General features: G+C 58.3%; 1 protein-coding gene across 1 annotated transcript in view; it reads left to right on the forward strand.

The window, feature by feature from the left end:
- Positions 1-13720, forward strand: part of CACNA2D4 (calcium voltage-gated channel auxiliary subunit alpha2delta 4) — an 81478-nt gene that overhangs the window by 38003 nt on the left and 29755 nt on the right. Inside the window, exons 22-27 of the mRNA XM_059081448.2 lie at positions 103-148; positions 228-325; positions 1683-1776; positions 7333-7428; positions 9371-9498; positions 12498-12578. Of these exons, the coding sequence (XP_058937431.1) occupies positions 103-148; positions 228-325; positions 1683-1776; positions 7333-7428; positions 9371-9498; positions 12498-12578 (543 nt within the window). The remainder of the gene's footprint in view (positions 1-102; positions 149-227; positions 326-1682; positions 1777-7332; positions 7429-9370; positions 9499-12497; positions 12579-13720) is intronic.

Here is a 13720-nt window from a genome sequence, read left to right on the forward strand (position 1 = left end):
CCAGAACAAGGCGGGACCCGGCCCGGCCCTTCCCCGACGCTGCTTCTAGAGCGCTCGGTACACAAACTCTGAGCAGCGGGTGAGCGTGGACTTTGCTTTCAGGCCTGCACGACCTGCTTCACCCGGACCTGAGCCTGGCCAGCGACTGGTGAGGACGGGGGTTCGGGGGGGGTGGGGGGACGCAGAGCAGGGTGTGGACTCCGGGTAACGCGCTCCGTGGGTTCCAGGATCTACTGCGTCACGGACATCGACCCCGAGCACCGCAAGCTGAGCCAGCTGGAGGCCGTGGTCCGCTTCCTGACCAGGCAGGACCCAGCCCTGGAGTGTGGGTGTCCCTGCGGCCCCGAAGCTCGGGACTCTGTGGGGACAGTGGGCTGGGCGGGAAGAGGTGCCCCATTTGCAGACCTCGCGATGGCTTAGGGAGAACAGGGAGTCCCCAAAGGAGGGGACAGAGCCAGCCTCACTGGGGCCATGCCGGTGACTGAGAGCTCTGGGACCTGCAGGGCCACAGGTGTGTCCCCACGGCAGGGAGCGGGGTCTCTTTAAGCCTCTGTCAGCCAGGCACTGTTAAGGCCCCCACAGCGAAGGGTGCTGGCAGGCCCTTCCCCACCCGCAGCCAGTAGCCGACGCTCTGCTCCCTCAACACCTCATCTCTTGGACGCTGTGTCTGTTGAGTGTTTCCTGAGCCGGGTTCCCAGGTGACCCCAAGTCCCTGCACTAATGCAGCTGGGGAGTCACAGGGCCACAACCCTCCACGCAGTCCCTCTTCTTCCTCTTTGGAAGGGGGCACGGGCCATCCTGTCCCGTCAGTGTCCCACCCGGGAGAAGACCCCGCTTCCCGTGCCGGCCTGACGAGGCCTCATTCATTCATTCATTCATTCATTCATTCATTCCACCCACAAGTCTGCGCCGGGCCTGGGGGGGCAGAGGGGCGGTGAAGCGACCAGTGACCCACCGGCCAGGCCCCCGTGCTCACGGGGCCTGCGCTCTGGGGCAGAAGACAGGTAACGGGGAGGCGGCACGTGTGTCGACGCAGGGGGTGAGTAGGTGCCACAGGGGGAGAGGGGGCTGCCCTAGCCGTGGTCGGGGGGCCCTCGTCAGGAGGCGTCGCTGCCGCTGAGGACAGAAGGGAGCCACCGAGCGGATCTCCTCGGGGGTCACGAAAACGCTGTGCCGTGGAGGTGAGGGCCACCCGCCCCTGTGCGAGGGTAAATGCCCGGACTGCATGCCATCGGTCGGGTGTGTGCTGTGCGGATTTCACCGCGGTGAACGTGAAGAATCGCGTTAGAGAGGCGGAGGGAAAAGGAGGGGCCGCCCACGCAAGTAGGGGGCGGAGCATCCGGACCACGGTGTGCACAGGCCCCGAGGCAGGTTTAGGCGCCGGGGGAGGCGTGGGCACGGAGCCCGGTGGCGAGACGGAGGGAGGGGAGGGGAGGGGAGGGGAGGGGAGGGGAGGGCGGCTGGCCTCCTGGTTTCAGGCAGCCCGAGAGCTGGAAAGGCCCTCCAGTCCCTTGCTTCTGCCCACACGGTGGAGGCTGAGGACGCGGCCTCCTGGCCCCCTGAGCTGACCTCCTCCGGCTCGAAGCACGTCTCGTGCCTGAAGCTCAGGGCCCCTGGGTGGGGGTGAGCTGAGCTCCCGGCCACAGTGGGAGTAAGAGGGTGGTCTCCGTATTTTGCCCCAGGTGACGAGGAACTATTGCAGGAGCTGCTGTTTGACGCGGTGGTGACGGCCCCCATGGAGGCGCACTGGACGGCACTGTCCCTCAACACCTCTGAGTACGTTCGGGTGGGGCTGAGGGTCCCGCCCCTGGGGTCCCTGGGCTGAGGCGGGGCCTCCCCCTGTGTCCTCTGTCCTGAGAGGAGGATGGGAGGGTGTGGCAGTGACAGCCCCGGGACAGCAGGGACTCAGCAAAGCTTCCACGAGGCCCCCGCTGCTGCCCCCTCCCTTCCCAGGGACCACCCAGCCCACACCCTGTGGCCCAGTTCCCAGAACCCCTCCCTTGGGGCCGGGCTCCGGCTGTGAGAGCCCATTAGCCAAGGGGCCCGGAGAGAGGGGTTCAAGCCGACTGGGGCCTCGTTTCCAGCGGGGAAGGTCGAGGCCCCATGAGGTACAAACGTGAGTCCTAGCCCCGTGGGTTTCCTCTCTCCCCTCTGCTCTTCTTTACCCGGGGCTCTGGTGTTTAGCAGGAAGGGGGAAAGAAGAGATGAATGGACGTGAGCGTGTGAGCATGTGTGCGCATGTGAGTGCCAGGAGGGTGTAAGGTACTAACGAGGTGAAGGGTGCAGGGGCCACACCTGTTCCTGAGCAGTAAGAGTCAACTTCGACGTCAGGATGACGTCAGACCTCTCCTCGTGCTGTCCTCGTGGAAACACCGACAGAGTCTTATAGGGACAAACACCTGTTTAAAAAGCAAGATGCAGAACAGTGCCTGGTGGTAGGCTACCATTTCTATTAAAGGGGGAGAAACATAATATAGAGGGGTGTGTATGTATAAAATATCTGTGGAAGGCTATACAGGAAACAGTTCTCACTGGTTGCTTCTGGTTAGAAGAATGGGTAACTGAAACAGGGACGGAGGGACGCTTTTCACTATATAACTTTTTGATACCAATTTGAGCCATGTGACTGTATTATCTATTCAAAATTAAATAAAACTAAAGAATGAAGAATACAGAGAGCCAGGCACTGTTCCAAGTACTTAGTGTACACTAAGCCTTTTGATCCTCACAACAACCCTACAATATAGGTCCTGTCATTAGCCCCACTTTACCAATGAGGAAGCCAAGGCAGAATGAGATAAGTAATCTGCCCAAGGTCACCTGCCTCATAAGTGGCCAAGCTGGAGTCAAAACCAGGCAGCCTGTTTCCAGGGTCCAGACTCTTGGCCCCTGTACTGTCCTGCCCTCTACAGTGGGGGCTGGCTCACTAGGTTTGGAGAGAAGACACAATCTTTATCTTTCCAAGTTCAGAAATTAGCTGGTCTTTTTAATGTTGGGAAACATTGAGGAACACATATTCTTGAGCAGGGAAAGAATATTTCAGGAAAGATGACCTGGGGTCACCAAAACAGCATGGTACTGGCAGAAAAACAGAGACACAGATCAATGGAACAGAACTGAGAGCAGAGAAATAAACCCACACATATGTGGACAGCTACTGTTTGACAAAGGAGCAAAGAATATACACTGGAGAAAGGATAGTCTCTTTAATACATGGTGTCAGGAAAACCGGACAGCCATATGCAAAAAAAAGAAAGAAAGAAAAGAAACTAGACCCCTGTCTCACACCATACACAAAAATCAGCCTAAATGGATTAAAGACTTTAATGTAAGACCTGAAATCATGAAACTCCTAGAAGAGAACATAGGCAAGTGTGAAGTGCATTCAGAAGAACAGGCAAGAACAGCCAGGAAAATGCTGGAAAAGAAAAGCAACAAAGGAAGCTGGTCCCACAAAATAGTAAAACGGTACAGAACCTCTGCAATTTAGGAAGTGTGGTTTTGACACAGGAATAGACGGGCAGACCCAGGGAATGGAAAAGAAAATCCACAAATTCATCTAAATGCACGTGGAAATTGCGTGTATGACAAGGGCATCGTGTCAGACCAGGGAGGGAAAGATGGACTACGTAATACTAAGCGGTTTGAGAGCCGTCTGCACAGCGATAATGCTGTATGCTTTCCTCACGCCGTACATACCTGGATGAAGTCCACGTGACTCAGAGAGTTAAACGTAGAAAATGAAACCATATAAGCGCTAGAAGAAAACATGAGCCAGTTGCTCTACAATCTAGGAGTGGGGAAAGCTTTCCCAACGATGGCTTAGAATTCAGAAGCAATAAGGGAATGACTGATGAATTTAACAACATAAAATGCTTATGTGGCAAAAAAAATAAATAAATACAAACATGAGCAAGGTGAAAAGAGAAAGGACAAACTGGAAAAATGTTGGCAACTTAAAAAAACAAAGAAAAAGTGACTGCCCCTATATTATATATTCGTGATAGATAACTTCAACAATAGAGAAGTGAAAGACCAACCGCTTCCAGGGAAAACGACCAAGAGACAGTTCAGAGACTTCATGCAGCTAATAGTCCTCAGTTGTATGAAAAAGCGCTCAATCCGGCTCATAATAAAAGGATTGCAAGTTGAAGGTGGACTGAGGAATCAGACGCTCTTGTGCTCTGTTGGTGGGAAGGCAAAATGTTTCAAAGCCTGCGGAGGGGGATCTGACGGTATCTACCAAAGTGACATATGCATTTACACTCTGGCCAACGACCCTGCTCCTGGGAATGAATCCGGAAGACATACACGTGAGCTGCTCGTGACAGCACTGCTTGTAACAGTAAAAGATGGAAATAACCTAAATGTCCATCAGCAGGAGCCTAGTTAAATAAAGCCTGGTGGATCCACCTAATGGAATACGATGTAGCCTTGAAAACTGAGAACTATATATATCGCCATGGAAGGTCTCGGCAACGGAGAAAATTGTGTATGATAATACCCTGCTGTTTATCTAAAAGAGAAAATGCAAATATGTCTTCATTGTTACTTACCCGTATATAAACATATATACGTATGTGCATATATATCTACATATTTTAATGGAAAAATAAACAAGTAAACAAAAAAGGTTACTTGTAGGAAGAGTGAAGGAACAGACGGATATGGAGACAGAAACAGACTTCTGGATATGCCTTATTTTGCGTATTTGACTTTGGAACCATGTAAATGCTTTATACCATTATAAAACAAAATTAAATTTTAAGAAATAAGCTCTAAAAATCTGAAAGCAAACGAAACAAATAAACCTGGCTGTGTATCAAGCTCGTGCAATAACCACACATCAAGGACTTCTTTCAAGGGACTTGGAAACACAGAACTGTAAACACTGAACAAATAAAGTCTTAAAGAACTGTGTTCCATAAGCACATTTCTAGAAACTATATTTATTGGCAATTTTATTCTCAAACTACACGGATAGACAGAGCACATAGTATTGTTAATGTCATTAGGAACAAGATTTTCAACAAACGAGAAAAGAGGTGCAAATTTTTTAAATCAAAGAAGTTTAGATGGGACCCTAAACATGAGTTGGAAATATCGATGAACTCATGTATTTTCCCTGAAAGCAACAAAGAGGGGATCCTCGTCCACTGAAAGGACCAACCTCAGTGAGCACCACAGACCCAGCTTGTGGACTTCCAATGTCCACGTTAAGAAGATCTCACTAAAATGAGTCAGTGATCCCTGGAGAGGTGTCTGATTCCAGGTCAGGCTCGAGGGGTGGAGAGAATGAGCTGGGGGCACCTTGTCATCCCAGGAGCAAGTCACCAAAGACTAAGGAGGTTTTGCCAGCAGGACGTCAGAGCCGCGCTGACGGGGCTGCCACCGGCCAGACGAGGGGCAGCCAGAGCAGCACCACTGTAACAACAGCAGTCAGAGCGCATTAAACGTGCTAAAATCCTGTGTTCAAAGTAACACTGAAGGAAAAATCTTCTTGGTCACCTTTGGAAGATGTTAGGAAACCAATTCATACTTGTACAAACTGGTGGAGAAACAGAGACACAATTCTTGATCCTGCCTCTTCTTACAAATTATGCCTCAGGATAAACAGATATTGAGGAGAAGTTTTTCTTTAGTCAAGTATAAATAGAATAAAGAAGAAACCAAGGGGGCTTCCCTGGTGGCACAGTGGTTCAGAATCCGCCTGCCAACGCAGGGGACACAGGTTTGAGCCCTGGTCCGGGAAGATCCCACATGCCGTGGAGCAGCTAAGCCCGTGCGCCACAACCACTGAGCCCGCGTGCCACAACTACTGAATCCCGCACACCTAGAGCCTGTGCTCCTCAGCAAGAGAAGCCCGTGCACCGCGACAAAGAGTAGCCCCCGCTCACCACGACTAGAGAAAGCCTGCGCGCAGCAACGAAGACCCAACATGGCCAAAAATTTTAAAAAATTAAAAAAACACAGTGAGATGTCACCTTATACCTGTTGGAATGACTATTATCAAAAAGACAAGCAATGACAAGTGCTGGCAAGGATGTGGAGAAAGGGGAACACTTGTGCACTGCCGGTGGGAACGTAAACTGATTTTGACACCATGGAAAACAGTATGGAGGTTCCTTAAAAAATTAAAAATAGAACTATCCCACGACCCAGCAATCCCACTTCTGGGTGCTTATCCAAAGAAAACAAAAGCAGACTATGGAAGAGATATCTGCACCCTCCTGTTCACTGCAGCCTTATTCACAGTAGCCAAGACATGGAAACAACCCAAGTGTCCACTGATGGACGAATGGATAAAGAAGGTGTGGTGTGTATATTCAATGGAATATTACTCAGCCTTGAAAAAGAAGAAAATCCTGCCATTTGCAACAACACGGGTGAACCTAGAGGGCATCCTATTAAGTGAAATAAGTCAGACAGAAAAAGGTGAATGCTGTGCGCTGTCGCTTATACGTGAGGTCTAAAAATGAAAAGTGTAGCTCGTAGAAACGTGAAGTAGAGAAACGGTTTGGGGGCTGGCGGTGGGATACACGGGGAGAGGCCGGTGACGGCCACGGACTTGCAGCTGTAAAGTGAGTAGGGCCTGAGGGTGGTGATTCTAGTCGGGACACTGGATCGTGGAGCTGAGATGAGCCAAGGGAGTAGAACTCAAGCGCTCACACGCACGCGCCGTGTGCACCCGCGCGCAGCCGCGACGGAGGGACCCCTCTCACAACGGTACCTGCATCAAATCGCCATAATGTACGCTTCAACCATCTTACAGCTTTATGTCCCTTATACCTCGGTAAGGTTGAAGGTTCCGAAAAGGTGACTCTGCCGGGTGGGCCGCGGGAAGGGTCAGCGTCCCCCAGCCCGCGGGCTCCCCCAAGTCTTGTTGGCAAAGGCGTGAGGTCTCCCCAGACCCCTCTTGGTGGATGTGGACAGCCTTCTCCTTCCCCGTCTCAGGAATAAGGCAAACATTTGAAAAGGGCCTCACATGGCAAGGTACTAAGTGTGTGCTGGTCACAAGGAGCTACTTTCCTTAAGGTCCCGGGACAAAGTCTCTCTTCCCGGGTTCCCTCTGTCTTCCGGAGCTAATGCCCCGCAACGCTGCGTGCACGCAGAGGGGCAGAGGCCCAGGGGACCCACGAACGGGGGCAGGTGCGGCCCGGGGGTGCTCACGGCGGACGGCCGGCGTGCAGCGTCCCCCCGAGACACCAACCCCCCTGCCCGCACCCACCCCAGTGGGAGGGCCCGGCGCTGGGAGAGGCCTGCAGCCCCCCCAGTGCCCCCGTCTCTCCTCCCCGGGCCCGCGGCGGTGACTTCCGCTCTGTGTGCCCGCAGTGAGTCCCAGCGTGTGGTGGACATGGCCTTCCTGGGCACCCGGGCCGGCCTCGTCAGAAGCAGCCTGTTCGTGGGCTCCGAGAAGGTCTCTGACAAGTGAGTCCTGCCGGGAGCCAGGCAGCGGGGTCCCTGGGGCGCCCCTGTGGTTTGCGGGCAGGCCTGTGCTGGGCTCCAGGAGTACGGGGGGCATGAGGGGTTCGGGTTTGCAGAGCGGCACAGCCGGAGAAGCGCCCCTTCCAGCCAGGCTTGGTCCCCTCCTGGGCTCATCCCCATTCGCTCCCAAGAGGGGAAGCAGACGCGGTCTTCCCGCCGCCGGGACAGATCTCTGAGCGACAGGCTGAATCTTCCGGCCGCGCGCGTCCTTTGTCGGCAACTTTCCCCTCCCCCAAGCCCGAAATGCTCAGATGGGGGTGATTCTGCACCCCCACCCTGGAGACGGTTCTGGACGTCACAGCTGGGGGAGGGCAGGGGGTTGCTGCTGGCATCCAGTGGGTAGAGGCCAGGGGTGCTGCTGCAGAGCCCGCTGTGCACCGGCCGGCCCCCAGCGGTTGCCGGGCCCAAAACATCAGCGGTGCTGAGGCCGGGAAGCCCCGCTCGTGGCAGAGCCACCGGGACCAGCCCGCCAGGGTGTCCCACCCGGCACTGGAGCAGAGGGGGTGCCCGGGGAGCATGCTGCGGGCGGGGGAGCGCAGCTACCTGCCACACGGCAGACCATGAGACTCAAGTAGGTGGGCCCGCCGGACACCCGGGGGAACAGCCAAGAGGTCTCCTGCGCAGACCTGACCCCGGTGTCCTCGCCTCCCGCCCAACCACGGCCCCAGGAGGGTGCCATCCGGGGGGGGGGGGTCTTCCTCACTGACTCTGAGACAGACTCGCCAGTTCCAGGAAGCAGAGGCTTCTAGGAGGAGGCGTGAAGTGGCCCTCCTCCTCCCCACTCCCTCCCTGAGAGGTGGCAACCCAGGGAGCATCCGCCTGGCCAGCCCTCGCTCTGCCAGTGAGAGACACGGCAGGTGACCCAGGTGGACCGGACCCAGGGCGAGGACTGCAGACTCGCCCGAAGGCCTCGAGCCACCTGGGAACTTTCCTCCCCAAGCTCATCATTCTCGTCCCCTTAGACTTCCTCCCCCAGTAGGAAAAACGCACATCCACATCTTCCTGCGGCCCAGGTTGGACCGGGGACCGCACCGGGCTGTGTGAGGGGAGGGCCTCGGATACCCCTGCCCCCTCTCCAAAAGGCTTCCAAGAACGGAGGAGGGAAGTCGGTACAGACAGACCCCCCCCCGAGTCATGCACCAGCCCCACGAACGGCCGCGCGTGCACGGCACACCTCCGGGGGTTCCCCTTGCCTGGGCCCTGGCGTCCTTGCAGCCCCGGACGGCGCAGCCAGGCAGGTGGGCTTCTGAGAGCCCCGAGCCACGCGCGCCCAGAATCAAACCTCGCTTTTCCACCTGCAGCTTATCCACAGTCACTCTTTTAATCCCTCTACCCAATTCTCCCCGCTCCCCTCCCCGTCTGCCCTGGGCCAGCACTCCCTTCTGTCGGCGGGCTGAGCCCAGCAGTGTAAAACCATGATTAGCAAGGTAGAGCTGCCTCCCAAAAGGAGACTCTACTGCCTGTGGCAGTAGCTGTTGCAGTAACCGTTTGGGGGAATTTATGACCCTCTATGACTATACAGTCCCCTCCTGCAGACGTGCTAATCAGCCTGACAAAGAAACATTAGACTGCACCCCAAAGAAATAAACCCCGCAGGCAGGGAGTGCACGGAGAGGTGGAAAGGCTCCTTCATCACACAGGCCCTCCACTCTTCCTACGGTGCACCCTCGGAGGCAGCAGTATTTGATTCCGGAAAAGGCAGGAATTGCTGGGGAGCGTCCTCTGGAGCAGCACCCACTCAGGGGCTGATCTTTTCTGCTGCAACCCCACCAAGGCAGAGGGGAGTCGCCCCCCCGGCCCAGCCACGGTGGCCTCGTAGGAACGAGGAGACGGGGAAGACCGTGCCCCAGGATCGGGGGGAGGTGCCAGACCCTTCTCCTTGCAGGAGGCTCCTGACGCCGGCGGACGAGGCCAGCAGCTTCGCCCTGGACCGCTTCCCTCTGTGGTACCGCCAGGCCGCCGAACAGCCTGCAGGCAGCATGGTCTTCAACCTCTACTCGGCAGGGGGACCAGGTAATCTCCACCCCGACTCCGGGGCGGGGGGCCAGGGCATCCCTCCTCCTGTACCGCAACGGGACACAGGACCGAACGTCCCGACCTCGGCGTCCCCTCGCCCCGCTGGCCTCCACCGCGCCCTGCGTGGAGCATTTCATTCCCTGGCCCGCAATCAACGAGGCAGTTTAAAAGTTCAAGCCTAACAAAGGAAAGGGGTTTGACCCGAAGGTCAGGAAGAGGGGGATTCCAGCCCGAATTGCGCATAGGAGGACATGGGGACAGAGTCTTGTATTTCCAAACAGCTGAGTGTTTCTGAGAGTTGCTCAAACCACGAAAGGAACAGACTTTATTCCGGGGGGGGCTGCTGTACTGTCCGGAACAGACTACATCCCAGGAGGGCGGCTGAGCCCTGGCCTGCTCCCCGGCAGCTCCTGGTAATAACAGGGCGCCTCCTGGCCGCCAGGCCTCCGGGGGCTGCAGGGTGGGAGGTGATGGCTGATTGGGCCTCAGGCACCCAGCCGGCACAGGCCTGCTAGTCCGAGGGCCGGGGGGGCTCAGAGCTGGAGCCCCCATCTCCCAGCCTGGCCCCCACTCTGAGAAATAACCTGAACAGGAAACGGTAAGTGGCTTTACCAGAGCGCCAAGAAAGCCACACAACGTTTAGGACAGAAAGGACCTTGGAGCTGCAAAGCCTCACCCTCTCAATCCGCACTTGAAGTGACCAGGGCCCAGAGAGGGTCCAAGAGTCACGTCTGGGGGTCCTGACCTCTCAGCACCGTGGGGTGAGGGGGCCTGCAAGTATCCTCGTCGTCCTGGCCGAGCGAGCCGCGGTTGGGGGTGAGGAGCGGAGACGTGGGGACAAGGGCGGCCGGGAGCCGACTTGGGGTGAAGCCTTGTCCTGCCTCCAGGCCGCCCGCCCGCCAATAGCCTCCTGCCACCGCCGCCACCGAAACCACCCTCAAGCCACCCGATGGGAGCCTCCCCGAGCTGAGCTGCCGGGGGGTCTCTCCGCACTTCACTGTGTGTAAGGCGGGAGGGAGTGCTGGGGCGCGCCGCGAGGGGCCCCTTCCCGTGACAGGAGGGCCCCACGGGGTCCCGGGGGTTCTGGCGTGAGGCCCTGCCCTCCACCACGGTGACGGGCTCCCTCCTGCCCACAGTGTCGCCGGGGAGCACTCTGGGGCAGGGGCGGGAGGGTGGGGGGCGAGAGTAGAGAGCGAGATGAGCGGGGGCGGCTGGGGACCACCAGGCAAGGGGACCCTTCACACTCCCGTCCTCCCCAAAGGGAGAAGCCGACTATTGTAAGGGGCTGTACCCCTGAGGAGGAGGAGGGCCGGCTGCAGGGGGAGGGGAGAGGAGGGGAGGGGAGGGGAGGGGAGGGGAGGGGAGGGGAGAGGAGGGGAGGGGAGGGGAGGGGAGGGGAGGGGAGGGGAGGGGAGGGGAGGGCCCGCCCGGCCGCCCAGGCTGACTGCAGCCCTCCGCCCGGGCTCGGTGGGCGAGCCCACATGGAGCTCCTTTTGCAGTCGGTGCTGAGAAACCTGCCAGCACAGAGCAGAGTCCCGGCGAAGCCCTGGCGGCTCAGGCCTGGTGCCCCTGCATCCAAAGCCCTGCCTCCCGGAACAGCCCCTGGGCCTGCCCCCCTACCACCTGGTAGCTGGCTCATTCACCGGGGTGCCCGGTGACCCAGGCCCTGAGATCCCCGGTGTCCCCAGAGACTCTGCATCGTTAGCGCCCCACACCTTCGCTTGGGTGTGTCCTCCGAGCCCGTGGAGCACACACAACGGGTCTGTCCTGAAAGCAGCTTGCGGCCGGGAACGGTGCAGGGGTCACCCCATCAGGATCATCCAGATATTTCTAGAAGCAAGGCGGGGAAGCCAGCTTCTGCGGCTCTTGTGGTCTCTTGTGTCTGCGTCCTGGCCAATTCCTGGAGCCAAGGACGACCTTACATCGTGTCGGTTCCTAGAATCGGAGTAATTTCTGATTTCTGTGAGATACTTGGTCCCAGCGAGGTGGGACGGGTAACCCTGGCAAAAGAGCAGATGCGAGAAACCAGTGGTGGGTTTAAGTTTCACTGCGACGGACACTGTTAAGAGTCTCACGACCTGCTGGTTTCAAGCGACGTTTGATGTGAAGACATTCTAACAAGCGCGCGCGGTACAACTGTGCCCCTCTCTCGGGGTTGTTAGGGAAGCACTCGATCCGTAGACAAGAGTGCCTTTTCCGGGGCTGTAAAATCCAGAAGCCGCGGGCACGTCCTCGTCCGCGCCTCTCAGAGCCAGAAAGCTCTGTGCTGATGCAGAGCTGAAGCTGCCACCTGAACTGTGCGCCTGGCGGCCTGGCTCTCCTAAGAGATGGGGAGGTACCGCCAGGCAGGTCCCGGAGCCTGGCTGTGTCCCAGACGTGCAGCGACCAGCCGGGCAGTGGCACGCGGGCCCCCAGGATTCACGGGGCGCCTCGGACGTGTCAGATGCCAGCAGGCCTTCTGTGCCGATCGCAGCCCCGGCGTCTGGCTTACCGAAGGGGCTGTCATTGTCACCTTGACTCATGTAACTGATGAAGGACAAGGCAGGGTCAGCCAGCACCGCGTCCGGGAGCGCAGCCCGTCCCCTGCTCGAAAGGGCCCCTCGATGCCACGCGAGTCTCCTGGGGGGGGGGTCCCCGCAGGGTCCCCGAGCTCCAGTGGGGCAGCCGCATGCAGACAGCTTTGCGGCCCTGAGACAGAGCGGACCCGCAGCGTCAGGGACCTGACGGTGCGGCGCTGTCCAGGCGGCCAGGGGCCACCGCACACTGACCTGGCAGCTTCGGAGCTGCACGGAGAGGTGGGCGGCAGCCGGCACCCAGGAGGCAAGTACGAGGCGCTCCGCGAAGACCCGAGGTGGCGGCAGCAGGCAGCCTCCCGGGCAGCCCCTCGCTCGCTCAGGGCACGTCCTGGCCTGCTGTTTACCGGGCTTCCCAGCCCACGCCGCCACCCCAGCTCCTCCTCAGACGCAGAGAAAGTGACTGGACAATTCTCCCCCCAGAAAATGCAGGCAAGCCGACGGTGGTGACCGTGAGCACAGCCGTAGCCGTGACCGTGGACAACAGGACGGCCGTCGCCGCAGGTAGGAGCTGCCCCTGGGCTCTGAGTCCGGGCAGTTGTGAGTCCGAGTCGAGAACGAGGCACAAGTGATGGGGGCAGCCCCGCGCGTGGTTTGCGGGGCCACGGTCCGTATGTTTTCCCAGATGAAATGTGGGGCTGAGGGGAGGCGGAGTCTTCCTGAGCCATTTTGTTTATACAGCTGTGAGGCCTTAGATCTAACAGAATTCATGCAGTAAACTGAAGCCCAGAGAGGGTGAGAGATCTGCTCAAGGTCACACAGGACAGAGACTGCCCAGACCTCCTTCCCACCCTCTTCGTGTCGCTTCCGCCTCCACTGCCCACTGAGGGGAGGAGAGGGCTTGTGACTCGGACCCTAAAGTCCGAGCCCGTCCGTGAGTCCAGTGCTCCCGTGCACGTTCTCATCCAGCCCGGGGGTGACCTGGTTTGGCTCCATTTTACAGGTGAGGAAACTGAGGCCCAGAAATGTTATTTACCCAAAGCCCCACAGCTAATAGTCAATGCAGCTAGAATTTAAGCTCAGCTTGCCTCTCTCGAAGGCCCGGGATCACGAGCCTTTGCTGCAATTGGCCACAGAAGCCACGAGAGTACCCGGGTAGCCTCACGAGCTGCCCCGGCTTTGTAGCTCTGTGGAGCCTGAGAAGGGCCCGGGCACCCCTGCCCAGTCGTCTGAGAGCCCTGAGGGTCCTGCCCTCGGCCTCCGCGTCTCAGACCCCACCGCGTTCTGAGAATCTGTGAGGTCCTCACAGCTCTCAGCCATCCGGGGCACTGGAGTCGGGCGCCTGCATCGTGGGGGACCCCACGGCTGCCAGGGGTAGGCGGGCACGCCCCTCGCGTCTTCTCCCCCAGGCTGAGTGCAGGGCAGAGGGCAGGCAGGAGCGGCCCAGCAGGCAGGCTGCCCCTTTGTCCGCCCGCCCCAGCAAGGGCACCGCCGTCCACGCTGGGATGGAGGAGGGAGGGAAGGGCTTGCTCTGGTTGCTCGGAGCCTCGTTTGGAGACACGTGCGTCACGGGGCTCCTGAGGCTGCGCCGCTGTGCGCTTCGGAGGGACCCGTGCCTTCCCAGCCGCCTTTCTGTCCTTCGCCTGGCCTGCTCATCCCAGACCCTCAAGACTGTCCCGTAGCCCCTGCTCCCTCCGTGACGTGGC

The sequence above is a fragment of the Kogia breviceps genome, chromosome 12 (genome assembly GCF_026419965.1).
Source record: "Kogia breviceps isolate mKogBre1 chromosome 12, mKogBre1 haplotype 1, whole genome shotgun sequence".
In the NCBI taxonomy this organism is placed as follows: Eukaryota; Metazoa; Chordata; class Mammalia; order Artiodactyla; family Physeteridae; genus Kogia; species Kogia breviceps.